Source organism: Mesoplodon mirus (genome assembly GCF_964341445.2).
Source record: "Mesoplodon mirus genome assembly, chromosome: 15".
Taxonomy (NCBI): Eukaryota; Metazoa; Chordata; class Mammalia; order Artiodactyla; family Ziphiidae; genus Mesoplodon; species Mesoplodon mirus.
This window is the reverse complement of record NC_138991.1, coordinates 63,977,416-63,991,382: the sequence shown is the minus strand read 5'-3', so window position 1 is coordinate 63,991,382 and position 13,967 is coordinate 63,977,416. Positions and strand designations below refer to the sequence as shown.

The 13,967-nt window shown below is 58.3% G+C and overlaps 3 protein-coding genes across 4 annotated transcripts; 1 reads left to right on the top strand and 2 right to left on the bottom strand.

Moving 5' to 3' along the window:
- The first annotated feature begins 215 nt into the window (after positions 1-215).
- Positions 216-4,205, top strand: MLST8 (MTOR associated protein, LST8 homolog). 2 transcript variants are annotated; one of them, XM_082643685.1, is made up of 9 exons: positions 216-253; positions 762-964; positions 1,090-1,141; positions 1,226-1,388; positions 1,835-1,910; positions 1,993-2,145; positions 3,067-3,191; positions 3,360-3,523; positions 3,617-4,204. In XM_082643685.1, the coding sequence occupies exons 2-9, from the start codon at positions 836-838 to the stop codon at positions 3,733-3,735; spliced, it is 981 nt and encodes a 326-aa protein (XP_082499811.1). In that variant the 5' UTR covers positions 216-253; positions 762-835; the 3' UTR covers positions 3,736-4,204. The 2 variants fall into 2 exon arrangements, with proteins under 2 accessions (XP_082499811.1, XP_082499812.1); XM_082643686.1 differs by lacking the exon at positions 216-253 and adding an exon at positions 271-545 and having other exon boundaries at positions 3,617-4,205.
- Positions 4,206-4,217: 12 nt separating this feature from the next.
- On the bottom strand, positions 4,218-5,672 carry BRICD5 (BRICHOS domain containing 5; the record flags this gene model as incomplete). Its single annotated transcript, XM_082643687.1, has 6 exons — positions 4,218-4,312; positions 4,418-4,571; positions 4,786-4,887; positions 4,964-5,119; positions 5,329-5,451; positions 5,622-5,672. 6 exons carry the CDS (start codon positions 5,670-5,672, stop codon positions 4,218-4,220), a joined length of 681 nt encoding a protein of 226 aa, XP_082499813.1.
- Positions 5,673-8,333: 2,661 nt separating this feature from the next.
- Positions 8,334-9,540, bottom strand: PGP (phosphoglycolate phosphatase). The gene is made up of 2 exons (XM_082600522.1): positions 8,838-9,540; positions 8,334-8,738 (listed from the first exon to the last, which is right to left on the bottom strand). The coding sequence occupies exons 1-2, from the start codon at positions 9,475-9,477 to the stop codon at positions 8,413-8,415; spliced, it is 966 nt and encodes a 321-aa protein (XP_082456648.1). The 5' UTR covers positions 9,478-9,540; the 3' UTR covers positions 8,334-8,412.
- Between the last annotated feature and the right edge of the window lie 4,427 nt (positions 9,541-13,967).

Here is a 13,967-nt window from a genome sequence, read left to right as displayed (position 1 = left end):
GAGGTGCCCTAGTGGGGAGAAGGCTGGGGTCGCTGCTTTCGTCCATCGGCTTCGCCCGATACCGCAGAGGCCCGTACTGAGGAGCCCCCTGCCCCAGAACTCTAGTCTCGTCCCCCGTCCCTGCTCCCCTTACGCCCCATGGTGTCGCCCTAATGGCCCATCGATAACTCTACGCTCGGCCTCGGCCTCTATCGACTTGCTCCGGCTCCGCTAGGCGTCCTGGACCGCGGCGGAACGCAGAGCAGCAAGCAAGGTACGGAGGCCGCGGGGCGAGGGCTGGAATGCGGCTTTCAGTGACCGGGAGAGCGCGCCCGGGGGAAGCTGGCTCAGCGGGACGGAGTCAGGGTGGTCGACGGAGCACCGGGGAGCTCGAGGGTCCAGCCAGAAAGCACCCCCGCCCATCAGGTCCAGCCACGGGCCTGCCACGCATGCGCAGCCGTAGCGTTCAGGCTTTTCCCTCCGGCCTGTCCGCCTCGCTGCGCATGCGCGGCCCGGCCCTGCGGCGGAGTGGTGCCCCGGACGTGACTGCCCCCTGCCTGCCGCGGGTAGGTTGGCGTTCCGGCAGGGTTCTTGGGGCGGGGAACGGAGCATGCGCCTTGGAGCTCGGCGCTGTCCGTCGCGTATCCCTGAACCTCTCTGAGCCTCAGTTTCCCCATATCTAAAATGGGATGATTTTATTTTTTAGCACCGAGTAATCTGTTGTAACCTGTTTAGGACATAGAGGGTATTCCCTAAACACTGCACTCCTCTCTCTTCTCCAGATGCTCTGATCTCTGACCCCTGCCTGTCAGACCTAGGGCCCTGTGTAGATCCGAGTCTTTCAAGCAGCCACACCATGAACACGTCTCCAGGTACGGTGGGCAGTGACCCCGTCATCTTGGCCACTGCAGGCTATGACCACACGGTGCGGTTCTGGCAGGCCCACAGCGGGATCTGTACGCGAACGGTGCAGCACCAGGACTCCGTATCCTCCACTGTGGAGTTGGGGCAGGTGGTGCTGGGCAGGATGCCTGTTAGGGATAACAGTCTGGGTAAAGGCCTCCGGTGGGAAGGATGGGCTCTGTTTGTCATCCTCCTTAACAGACCTAGCAGGTGAATGCGCTGGAGATCACACCTGACCGCAGCATGATTGCTGCTGCAGGTACCTGTGCCCTCGACCCCACCCCCTGATTTCTCATAGGTCCATCTAGGCGCAGCCACACTTCAGTTTGACCTGTGCCCCTAGGTTACCAGCACATTCGCATGTATGATCTCAACTCCAATAACCCCAACCCCATCATCAGCTATGATGGGGTCAACAAGAACATCGCATCTGTGGGCTTCCACGAGGACGGCCGCTGGATGTACACTGGTGGGGAGGACTGCACCGCCCGGATCTGGGACCTCAGGTGTGGGGTACTGAGCAGGAGGGGTCTGCTGCCTGGGTGTGTGGGGGTGAGGGCCAGGCTGGGAGACTGTCTTAGGTCAGGTCCCCTCCAAGCAGAGGCTGAGACGGGGTTTTCTGTGCAGGTGACTTATTGAGGGCCAAGTGAGGAAAGATAGGGCAGGGATGAAGACCCACAGAGATGAGCAGAGCCTCAGCCTGATTCAATAGGCGGCTCTGGAATGAACTGCATCAAACAGTGAGCCCCGCCTTGAGGCAAGGGGCCACCCTTTATGCCCCTCTGAGTCAGTTATTGGCTTCAGGCTGCCCCTGGGGAGGGCCAAACGTCCCAAGTATTTCCTATGAGACAGCTCCCATCGTAGAGAGACAAGATAAGTGGCCAGGGAAAGGGCCTCTTGGTGGAGTACCAATGGCATCCACTATAGACAGAGTGTGTCCCCCACCTCGAAGGTCCCGGAACCTGCAGTGTCAGCGGATCTTCCAGGTGAATGCGCCCATTAACTGTGTGTGCCTGCACCCCAACCAGGTGAGGGGGAAGCACAGGGCTGGGCACCCTGGGGCTTTGGAGGGCAGGGGTCCTGCCCCACCTCACCGCCCCTGCACCTCAGGCAGAACTCATTGTGGGTGACCAGAGTGGCGCCATCCACATCTGGGACTTGAAAACTGACCACAATGAGCAGCTGATCCCGGAGCCTGAGGTCTCTATCACATCGGCCCACATCGACCCCGATGCCAGCTACATGGCCGCGGTCAATAGCACTGTGAGTCCCAGGGATGGGTGTGCAGCTCGGCTCCCAGCCCCTTACCTCCCTTATTCCCTTAAGGTGGGCTGATTCCCCAGATGTCCCTCTGGCCCCTCCCCTCCCCCCACAGCCCTGCTTCCCCATCCTGGGCTCCAGCTCTGACCCAGCCACCAAAGCCAGAAACCTGGGTGTCACTCCTGATGCTGCCTCTCGCTGCCTGCCATAGCCCACCCAGCAGTCCAGTCACCTCCATCTCCAGAGTCTTTCCAGTTGTCCGTTTCCCTTTCTCCTCCCTGTCTCCTCCTGGTCCAAGTTTCCCTCGTCTCTCCTGACAGTGGTTGCAGCCTCTCTGACCTCCTTCCTTCCTCTGTGATCTCCCCCTGCCCCTAACCCATTTTCCCTCTGCTACCAGAGCATCCTTCAGCAGTACCAGCCTGACTGCATCCTTCCCCTGGGTGAACTGCAAGATGCCCTAGGCTCCTTACCAGGGCTTCAGGACACTGTGATTTGACCCCTGGACTCCTATCCAGCCTCATTTTCTTCCTTTAACGTCCATTCAGTCTCAGCAAATCAGTTGTTCCCGACATCCCCAACCGCCCACTTCCAAGCCTTTGCCCTGCTGTTCCCTCTATCTGGGTGCCCTCCTCTCATCTTGTTCTTCACATTCGTGTTGGCCAGCAGCATCCTTCAGGAAGGCCAGGCATGGCCTCCTGCCCTCAGCTCATCAGGTATGGCCCTTGGTTGGGGCCAGGTCACCCAGGTGCTCCTTGCAGGCAGGGCCAGATGTGCCTGTCACATGTCCCCTGGCCCCCAGATCCTTGTGCACAGCCACGACGTTGAATGGCAGCCCCTGGATCTAGGTCTTGCCACCAGGGCATCCTTCCCCACCTGTCAGACCGGAGGCTCTGGGCCTCCCGTGACTTCCCTCCTACCCCACAGGGGAACTGCTATGTCTGGAACCTAACTGGGGGCATTGGTGACGAGGTGACACAGCTCATCCCCAAGACCAAGATCCCAGCACACACCCGCTACGCCCTGCAGTGCCGCTTCAGCCCAGACTCCACGTGTGTGCAGGGCCTGGGGGGCCGGGAGCCCTTGCATGGCTGCGGGGAGAAAGCAGTGTGCCTGGGGTTGGGGGCCTAATGCGTTGGGCCTGCTTGGAGGATGGCAAGGGGGTACAGGATAGGAATGGCCGTTGATGACACCCCTGCCACGCTCACACCCACCCCCAGGCTCCTCGCCACCTGCTCGGCCGACCAGACGTGCAAGATTTGGAGGACGTCCAACTTCTCCCTGATGACGGAGCTGAGCATCAAGAGCAGCAACCCTGGAGAGTCGTCCCGAGGCTGGATGTGGGGCTGCGCCTTCTCGGGGGACTCCCAGTACATAGTCACCGGTAAGCCCTGCCCGCCTGCCCTGCCTCCCCGCCCTTGTTGGCCCGGCCTGGGGCTGCACTCTGAGCCGCCACCCATGCTCTCCCTCCCTGCAGCTTCCTCTGACAACCTGGCCCGGCTCTGGTGCGTGGAGACGGGAGAGATCAAGAGAGAGTACGGCGGCCACCAGAAAGCTGTTGTCTGCTTGGCCTTCAATGACAGTGTGCTGGGCTAACCTGTGTCCTCTCAGGATTGCAGGCAGCTGTCCAGGCGGCACCAGCTGGATGTGTCTGTTCAGCTGCCCACATCAGAGTAACACCCCATGGGCTGGCCTCTACCATCCTAGGCTCGCTGGACCTGACTGACCTACCCTGGTCCCTGGCCAGACTAGACTGGCCAGGCTGGTCCATCCTGGGACTCTCTCAGCCCCAGCTGGATGCGAGGAGGCTCAGGAGGCCCACCCTAGGCAGCATGCATTCCCTTCAGAAATTCTGGACCCACAGGGCCTAGAGCCACTGAGGGGGATCCGAGGCTGGTGCCCACCCCCAAGCCAGTGCCTACTCCTTCCCCTCCCTGCCACTGTTTCGTGTCCCGAGGCCACAGAGGACACCGTCACGGCCAGGTGGAGTTGTTTATTAGCCCCGCCAGCGGCTACCCTCCATGGACTGGTGATTGCGCCGGCCAGCTGGCTGGCCTGAGGGGCTGCGCTGCAAGGGCTTAGTCCGGGAGGTAATAAAAGCAGACGGACATGCAGATGTTGCTTGGGAAGCAGATGTCGATGCATAGGTAGATCAGCCGCTGCCTCTGGGGCCCTGGGGGGGAGGGGCCTCCATGATTCCTAAAGAACTCCTTCCCCACCCCACCACCGACTGTCCTGCGGGAGCCCAGGCCCCTCCGCACAGCCTGCCCCAACTCACTCTCTGCTCGTCGGGCCCAGTAAATGGGGGTCTTTGCACAAAGGTTCCGCACGGAAGCCCCCACCTGGGCAGGGTCCACCTCACGGCTCCCAAGCACTGCCAGCAGCTCCTGGGCATAGTGGGTGTCCTGGCTGGGGCTGCGAGTCCCTTGGGGCTGCAGAGAAGGACACTCGCACTGCCCCTGGCTGGGTTGGGCCCACGTGTCCCTGGACATGCTGGCATCGTGCCAGCCCTGCCCTGGCTCTTGTCAGCAGCCTCAGCCAAAGGAAGATAGGGCTTCTGTTCCCCTGAAACTGGAGCCCCATCCTGCCCCGGGCCCAGGCCACACACAGGACCCTTTGTCTGGCCCCTGGCCGGAGGCTCCTTACCCAAGAGGTGTTCACCAGCAGCTGCAGGGTCTCGCGGTCTCGGGGTTCCATCAGGCGGAGGAAGCAGGCCTGGTGCTCTGAGGGGCGGTAACAGACACAACCCTGGGAAGGCAGGCAGGTGAGGCAGGGCCACCTGAACATCCACCCCCGCCCCCACCCCCCTCCCTAGGCCACTCACGTTCTGCCCGTCGAACAGCACTGCCCAGCTGTGGTTGCTCTGAGCTGGAGTCACCCTGATGGTTGCCACGTTCTGGGCCACGTCCACCTGTTCGGTTTGGTTGGACCGGGGCACCCTGGGGCTCGGGAGGGTCAGACGGAGCGTCTGCAGCAGTGGCTAAGAGTGGGAAGCAGGAGCTCAGCTGGCCAGGCTGGAGCAGCCCCCGACACTCCCCCAGCCCTGCGGCGAGGCTTCTAACCCTGCCACCCCTCTGGTCCTCCTGCTGTCTGCTACGAGCCCTGGCTCCACTGGAGGGGTGGGCTATGCTGGTCTCTCCTCCTCCTCCCAACTGTCTGTGCCCTGCCCGGGTCCTGAGGGGGCCTCACCTTGAGAGGGCTGTGAGCGAAGCCAAGAAGCCCTCCAGCCACGGCCCCAGCGGTGGCCAGTGCCAGCAGCAGCAGTAGCAGGCCAGGAGCTCTCCAGCCCCCGTGGCAGGGCTTGGTCTTCACGTGGAGGCACACTGCAGTCAGTGGGGCCTGGAGCGGAGACCAGGCAACAGGCTGGCTCAGGGAAGGACGGGGCTGAGGGGGTATGGGAGGTGGACGCTTCTCCTGCCCCTGCAGGACAGGCCCTGGGTCTTTGTCCAAGGAGAGGGCACCGAGTGGTGGGAGGCACTCACCCCGACAGGTCCAGATCCGGGGCTCTCGGCCCGGCAGCTCCCCCGCTCCATGATGCAGCCCTGGTGACAATGCGCTGATTGTCTGCTGCAGCCCCGGAAACCTCAGGACACCTCCGATGAGTCAAACAATCGTCCTGGCCCCTTCCCCTCCTCCCCAGCCCCAGCCCAGCTACCTGATATCCGGGTCAGAGACAGGTCACCTGGGGAGGCTGCTCGTCACTGTGCCTGGCTCCCCCGACACCTGGCCTGTGCAGACCAGAGAGCGCATGGGCGTGGGAGGTCATGAGAGCATGGCCACTGTGGAAGTCAGGACCCAGCGGCTGGCACAGAGGGCAGCTCAGGCCTGGCCGACTTTATATAGGGAGTCTAGCTGGGGGCGGAATTAATTTTTCCTAAAGAAGCCTGTTTCTAGTCTCTCGGGTTAACTCTACACTCCCAGGACTGGGTACAGGGCCTGGCACGCAGCAGACCATCAACAAGTGCCTGTTTCATGAACGACAGGCATGGGACTCTGTGCCACTTCCCTTTCCTCCCCATGCACCCCAGCTGCTCCCAGCTGCTTCCCAGCCCCCACCAACACAGAGAACCCCCCAGGTAGGTGCCTGCCTGAGACCAGGATGGCTTCCAGGAACCTCCACTGCGGTGAGGACAGCTTCCTGAAATCTGCACACCCCAGGATGGTTAGGTCAGCCTCATGTCCACTGACCCCTGCCCTGCCCAGCATGGCTTTCTCTGACTGGTGCCGTGCATTTCTAGCTGCTTGATACTGTGGATCCCAACAGTTAGTGGGCCCCAGCACTGGCAGCTTTCAGGAAGTGCATTCCTTCACCAGGTTCACCCCATGGCCCTTTCATACTGGTTTTTTTTGTCCCTTGTTTTTCCTGATTCTTCAGAACCTGACTCTCTGCAGTGGGCCTGAGACGGGGTGGAGTTGCTGTTGTCAGCGTCCCAACTCTGAATTGGAATCCCAGAATGGCCTTGTACTGAGTGTACCCGGCCCTGGCTGCCCTCTCCACCGCCTAGCTGTGGTGAGACAGCTGCACCCTGTGTGTGAAGGCTGCTGTCCAGGAGAGAGCGAGGAACACCAGAGTCAGCTGGGGTTTGAGAGTTTAATATACCTTTGGGTTCACACAGTGTAATGGGGTGTAGACATGATGCACAGGGCTCCCGGGCTGCCGCCCAGCAGAAAAGGGAGGTGTTGCTGGCTGCTGCACCTGCCGCGTGTTCCTGGTGTGGGTGACAACGCCCTGACAGGCCTGCTCAATATCCTGACCCACCTTGAGCCGACCTCGCAGAGCCAACGTCAGCACCACCAACCTCACAGGCGCCCGCTGCCCTCGTGTTGCCCACGGCAGAGTCCGAACCCCAGACACCCAGGCCTGGGGGGAGCTGGAGGCTCAGGACACCCTTTATTGCTCTGAGCACTCTTACGAGAGTCAATGAAGGAGCACTGTGACCCTGGGGCTAGGAGAAAAGTCACAGGCTCTGGGCAGATGCCACTGGGTGCAGGGCGAGGCGCCAGGAAGGAGTCGGCCAAAAGGAACAGCCTCCCAGGCCCTACCCTACAAGTGCGGCCAGAGAGTCTGCTTATCAGGCCTATTCTCAAAGGTCAGCAACTTAGGGAACAGGCAGAAAAAGCCATGGCCCCCTGCTAGTCCTCCAGATGGCAACTGACAAGGGACTCCAGGGTCAAAATAGGTAGCCTCATGGACCATTGACATATGACACCCATCCCAACTAAGACAGGAAAAGACTGGATGCTCTGTAAAAGGACTTCCTGTTTTGAGGGACACCTCTTTCCTCCTCTACCCAGAGGGAGCCTTGGGTGACAAGCATTCCTTAGCCAGCACATGCCTTTGGCCATACTGCTGGCTGCGGGGCACAGAGACTTCTTCAGTGGGATTTTCCCTACAAGACAGAGCACAGCTATTAATCGACATGCTTACTAAGTTCACTTCCACCACCTGACAAAGTTGTTCAAAAGTTAAAAAAACTTTTGGTACCAGTGCTGCTCTGAGCTCCCTGCACGGCAGCCCGGAGTTCAACAAAGGCATTCATACCCTCCTGGCGCTCAGCAAACAATACGCTCAGTCCAAGTCACCTGGGTTTATATGCACATTTGGAAAAGATGAGGTTTAGCCAGGCTGAGTTTACAGAACTGCACAATCGTGCATGAGGAGTTGCAGCCCTGGGTATCTAAGACGGAACATACACTCAACTGTGACATCAGAGTGGTTTTTAAGGAAGTGTGGGGTGGTGGTGAGGGTACCACCCCACACCCCATGGACAGGGAGACACCACCTGAGCCAGCCCTTTCCTCCACTCCCAACCTGCAGGTGAGGGGCTGAGGCAGCAGCAGGCTCCTCTGCTGACGACCGCACAGAAGGGGCCCTGGGTTTCTACAACAGTCAAAATAATCAGCCCCTCCTCCCCCGGATCCCTGAAATTTTCAATAAAATACATGACACCCCTAGACCCACCTCAGTCCCATTAGGAGGCCCCGAGGTTACCTGAATCCTGGACATATGCTGAACCCAACAGCAAGACCAATTGGCACCTAAGGCCCAGGACCCCCACAATGCCCTCCAAGCTTAAAAGTGCATCTTAAAATATAAGCATTTGTAAAAATCCAACCCCCCAGACATTTACTTACAAGGTTAACAACTAGTACCTCTGCTTAACTCCAAGTAAGCAAACTTGAAGTCACCTAGCTGAGTGATGCTTAAGCCCCACCTATTAATTTGGGTGATTTTCAATTTTTTTTATTCTGGAGATTAAAGACACTAAATCTTTAACCTTGAAGGGCAGGCAAAAGGTCGGCTATGCTGTCAACATAGAAGTCAGGGACCATTTTCTTCTTCGACAGGCAGTCACTTTCCTGATTACTCTTCACATCCCGCAGAGTGGAGACCCCAGTGAGGGTCAGGATGGTCTTCAGACCACAAGTGACGCCCAGGAGGATGTCTGTGTCCAGGCGATCACCCACCATGATGGTACGCTCCGGGTTGATGCCATATTCCTGGGACACGCAGTCGAAGATGAAGCGGCTGGGCTTCCCTATGACGTCGGCTTGGCGCTGCGCGGCCATCTCCACGGCTCGGACCAGACAGCCAGTACCTGCGGGGCGGAGAAGAAGAGGAGGAGAGTGCCGGGGGTCAGAGGCCGGGAGGGACCCGTCGCTCGCCCTCCAGCCTCCCTCCCCCGGGGCGCACGGACCCGCGATGAAGCGGCCGTTCTCGAGTGGGAGCCGGTTGTCCATGTTGGTGCCCACGAGCAGGCAGCCGGGCTGCTGCAGGTAGCGCACGGCCTTCGTGAGCTTCATGTAGCTGAAGTGCGGGTCGAAGCCCACCACGACGGCGCGCACATCAGGCTCCAGGGGCTCATCCAGCCAGGCGCTGGGGCCGTCGCCCTGCAGCGGCTCGGGCCCCACGCCCACGCAGGAGACGCCCACGGCCTCCAGCTCGGCGGCCAGGGCCACGCTGCCCAGCACGTAGGCCTTGGGGGCCGGCGGACCGGTCAGGCGCTGGCGCAGGTAGAGCGCGGTGCAGTAGGCCGTGCCGAAGACCTCACTGCCGGCGCCGGGCCCCGCCGGGCCGCCGAAGCCCAGGCGCCGTAGCTTCTCGGCGTAGGCCTCGCGGGTCTTGCTGCTGTTGTTGGTGATGAAGCCGAGGCGCTTGCCGCGGGCCCGCAGCGCCGTCAGGGTCTCGGGCGCGCCGGAGACCGCCGTCTCACCGCGCCACAGCACGCCGTCGCAGTCGAAAAGCACCGTGTCCACGTCGGCCAGCAGCTCCTGGGCCCGCTCGGCATTCAGCCGCACGCAGCGGCCCTCGTCGCCGCCGGCCTCCACCTCCGCCATGGCCCGCCGCCGCCACCACCGACCGCCACCACCGACCGCCACCTCTTCCTCGCAGCCGCCCGCCACCGCCCCCGCCCCGCCCCCGGCGCACTCATTGGCCACGCGCCCCTCAGTTGCCTCCCATTGGACACCGCCTGCGCCAATCCGCCCCCGCCTCCCTCGGGCTGCAGGAGCGCAGCGCCAACCTTCGCGGTCCGGCGCGGTCCGGCAGGCAGCCATTGGCTGTCAGGCCCTAGGCGCCCCGGTGATTCGCTGGCAGGGAGCCAACCGGCATTCTGCGTCGGACGCTCACTGCGGAAATTCGGTGGAGGAGCCGGAGAGTCGGCGCAGGACGTAAGCCTGCTGTTCATTGGCTGCCGCGGGGCAGCTCGCCTATTGGAGGCTCTTGGTCAGCCTAGGTGACGGAGGCCCTTAATCCAGTGACCCACCCCCCCACCGGCCGAGCCGGCTGCTGATTGGCTAGCTTGTCTCTGATCTTGCTGGCGGGGCTCTCCGCAGCACCGCGGCAGGAGGGGCGGCTGCGGTGCCCTTTTGGGGGCTGGAGTCACGTCTGCACCTTTGCCAGGGTGGCGCTGGGCTGTGCCCTCCGCCGTGGACATACTCCGGATAGTGTCTGCGCGTGGGCCGACTACGGCCATTCCTGAGAGCCAGCCCCAGGCTCCTTCCCAACAAGCGTCGCGTTCTCATTTCCAGTCGTTCGCAAAAACGCTTTCCTTGTGCCTTGGTGGTCATGTGGACGAGTAATTACAAGACAGTGGCATTAGGGTCTAAAAGAAGGGCAGTAGTGCCTAGAACACAGCACTCAACAATTGGTGGCTATTATCATCATTATTAGGTATTATTAACTTTTATGGAGGCGTAACATACAGTAAATTGCATAAATTTTAAGTGTGCAGCTTGATGGAATTTTTACATCCCTGTTATGCGTGTGTAAACATAGCTCAGGACTTCCCTGGTGGCTCAGTGGTTAAGAATCCACCTGCCAATGCAGGGGACATGGGTTCGAGCCCTGGTCCGGGAAGATCCCACATGCCGTGGAGCAACTAAGCCCGTGCGCCACAACTACTGAGCCTGCGCTCTAGAGCCCGTGTGCCACAGCTACTGGAGCCTGCGTGCCTAGAGCCTGTGCTCTGCAACAAGAGAAGCCACCACAATGAGAAGCCCACGCACTGCAATGAAGAGTAGCCCCCGCTCGACACAACTAGAGAAAGCCCCGGCGCAGCAACGAAGACCCAACGCAGCCAACAATAAATAAATTTATATATGTATATAAAAACATACCCCAGATCAAGGTATAGAATATTTCCATCACTCCAGAAAGTTCCCTCAAGTCACTATCCAGTCCATAGCAGTTACCCCTCCCGGAACTGCTTTTCTGACTTCTGTCACCACAGAGTGAGTCATAGCCTCCTTTGCCTGTTCTAGACTGTCTTACAGGAGCTTACCCTGTGTACTCCTCTGAGTCTTGCTTCTTTTGGATCAACATAATATCTGTGAAATCCATTCTTCTGTTTTTTTTTTTTTTAATTGCCACATGGGTCATTGTAAGAATATACTCCCCTGATTTTTCTCCAGGTGATGGACATTTGGGTCGCTTCCAGTTTGGAGCTATTGTAAATAATGTCCCTATGAAGGTTCTTGTTCCTACACACTCATTTGTGGATGTGGGCCCTCATCTCTCTTGGGTATATACTTAGGAGTGGAATTGCCAGTTCATAGAGTAGGTGTATGTTTCTCCTTATTACTTTCACTAGGGCCAGGTGGCAGAACAGCAGGCCCCAGCTTCCTGAGCGCTTACTCTGTGACAGGCGATCCAGACCTCCAACTCCTAGCGTGTCAAATCCCTGCTCCTCTCTTGGGACCCAAGTCTCCATAATGTCTACTCTGGACCCCCCTCACCCCCAAACCCATGAGGTAAAGCCAGTAACCTCAGTACCCTTAAGGCCCTGATTGTTTACCTTCAGCCTGTTCTTTGGTCTTGGCTGGCCTGGGAACCCCTGGAGGGCAGGGGCCATGGCCCACGAGGACAGGAGATGCAGTGTTCCTGCCTGGCGCACCCACTAGCCAGGAGGGGAGCAGCACCTTCCTGCCTGTGTCTTCCCACTCAGTTTTGTTGGTGGAGCCGACTGATGCTGGGAAGAACTGGATCTGACAGAAGATCACAAATCCTGCTTTACCACCCAGAAATATTCAGTGTATGTGGTTCACTGGCCAGAATGAGAAAACACTGCTCTGTCCAGCCGTGGGCTGCCTGGTGCAATACTTGCCCAGTTGCCTTGGTTTACTGGGCACTCAGTAAGCATCTAGGCACTGAGTGCTGCTCCTTACCTGCATTACCTTGTCAGAATCACAGGACAACCCTGAGAGGCAGAGACAATTAGTGTCCCCATTTACAGATGAGGAAACTGAGCCACAGAATCACCAACTGGACAAGGCAGAGTTGGGATTAAACTCAGCTGACCCCAAAGCTGAGCTCTGTTTGGTTTAACATCCCCTGTAGGTTGTAGAGTCTGAGCTGGCATAGTGGGAGAGATGGAATGGCCAGTATCAAGAGAGGGGATGGCTGTGGACAAGGTCCTGAAGGAGGCTGGAAAGGACGGTGCCCTTTATTGGAGAGGACTGTCCTTGGACAAGGTGCCATGCATCTGGATGGGAGAGGAGCACAGCATGATCAATCGCTTTGTGTCCCTGACACACAGTAGGTGCTCATTATATACCTGCGAATGGACGGCACCAGGGTCCTCCCAAGTGAGGAAGCTGGACCACAGGTGGAGTGGGGCGTGGACTTAGATGGTACAAGGACACTAATCTTCATAGCATTGCATGGATTTGAATTGTATTAGAAAATACCAATAGCCATTGAAAATGTTTTTACAGATGTTATCACTTCCAATGAGCTAAGCAAAAAAGGGTGTCATTGAAAGAGGACTGAAGGGAATTCCCTGGCAGTCCAGTGGTTAGGACTCTGAGGTTTCACTGCTGAAGGCGTGGGTTCGATCCCTGGTTGGGGAACCAAGATCCCGCAAGCCGCACGGCACGGCCAAAACAAAACAAAACAACAACAACAACAAACCCTTAAAAAAAAAAAAAGGAAAAAGGACTGAAGTGGCAAAAAAAAATTGGATGCAACCTAAATAATCTTCAACATGGGATTGGTTGAATAGATTTAAGTACATCCAAGGAAGGGAGATTGAGTAGCCATCATAAAGGATGATGGAGTTCCTGTCAGGCTCTGGCCACAGAGAAGCCATTATTGACTGTCAAACACACAGTGTGCAGGTGGAGCCCACGCTGAGGGCAGGGTGGGAAAGGAGGCCATCTGGGGGAAGGAGGACTTTGGGGAAGGGAGAAGGCCTGCCCCTGGCCACTCTGCCTTCCAGTGACCTCAGGCCCACTCCTGTTGCCGCTGGTCTGCCTGGGCTTCAGCTGAGGTGGGGCCTAGAGCTCACTGGGTCAGGATTCCCTTTTCTGACCCCCAGGGAATAACCAGGCAGGAGCCCTGGCCCGTCCCTGACAACTCTGTCCACAGGCTCTGGAGCATGGAGCAGGGCAGGTTGTCTGTCTCCCCTGGGCCAGCTCCTCCTCATGTCCATCCACACCCAGGCTGTGCTCTGTCTTTGAAATCCACCCCCACTCCATTCCTCTGGTGGTCTTCCTCTTCCTCTCTGATGCTGGCTTTCCCATCACTCCCCCATACATCCTCAAGTGAGGTGTCCTCCTGGTCCTCTCTTCCCAGGTGCTCCCTAGATCCCTCCTGCTCCATAAGTACCCACCTGCTCCTCCTCCTGTTTGTCCCTCTCAGAGACTGTCCATCCTAGATCTTCCTTTCCTGCGCCGCAGTCAGGAGGATCCTTCTGAAACGCTGTCACTCTCTGCTTAAATGCCTGCAATGATGAGCAAGCCCCCTGCAGAAAGCAGCCCCATTTTTACCCCAGCCTGACTTCTGGTGATCCAATCTGTGCCTCACACATCCCAGCTCCTGACAGGCTAAGGGTCCTCAGTTCCTTAGCTGGGCAGCCCCAGCATGGAGACAATCTCTGCTGGTGTCCTTCCCAGGGCAGAGCTGCCCACTCTCTGTCCAGGCCCTTGTGTCTGTGCTTGGTCTTCCCCGGAGATTGGCCTTCCTGGAGGGAACTGTGTCTGATTCACCTGAGTCTTTGGAATCTAGCACTGGGCTGAGCCACAGAGAATAACCAAGCTGGAAGAGCACGACCTGTGGGTTTCTAGCCCATGACTCTGGACAGACCTGGGTTAGATCTTTGGTCTGCCCTTGGGCAAGTGTTCCGTCAGTTCTGTGCCTCAGTTTCTTCTTCAAAATGGGGATGATTGGTATCTTAAATGAGAAAATCCTAGAACGCACTTAGCTTCAAAGAACTAATGCTACCTTAAAAAGAATAAAAAGAATCTGTATGCACATGTTCATAGCAACACTATTTACAATCGTAGATTAGGTGGAAACAACCCAAATGTGCAAGATGAAAATCAGTCTA

What these genes read in the sequence shown, in the direction of transcription:
- MLST8 (XM_082643686.1), top strand. Translation starts at nt 836, where the DNA reads ATGAACACGTCTCCAGGTACGGTGGGCAGTGACCCCGTCATCTTGGCC. An exon ending in CAGCATGATTGCTGCTGCAG is followed by an intron (nt 1,142 to 1,225) that starts GTACCTGTGCCC and finishes CTGTGCCCCTAG; the next exon opens with GTTACCAGCACATTCGCATG. An exon ending in GCCCGGATCTGGGACCTCAG is followed by an intron (nt 1,389 to 1,834) that starts GTGTGGGGTACT and finishes CCCACCTCGAAG; the next exon opens with GTCCCGGAACCTGCAGTGTC.
- PGP (XM_082600522.1), bottom strand. Translation starts at nt 9,477, where the DNA reads ATGGCGGAGGTGGAGGCCGGCGGCGACGAGGGCCGCTGCGTGCGGCTG. An exon ending in GAACGGCCGCTTCATCGCGG is followed by an intron (nt 8,739 to 8,837) that starts GTCCGTGCGCCC and finishes TCCGCCCCGCAG; the next exon opens with GTACTGGCTGTCTGGTCCGA.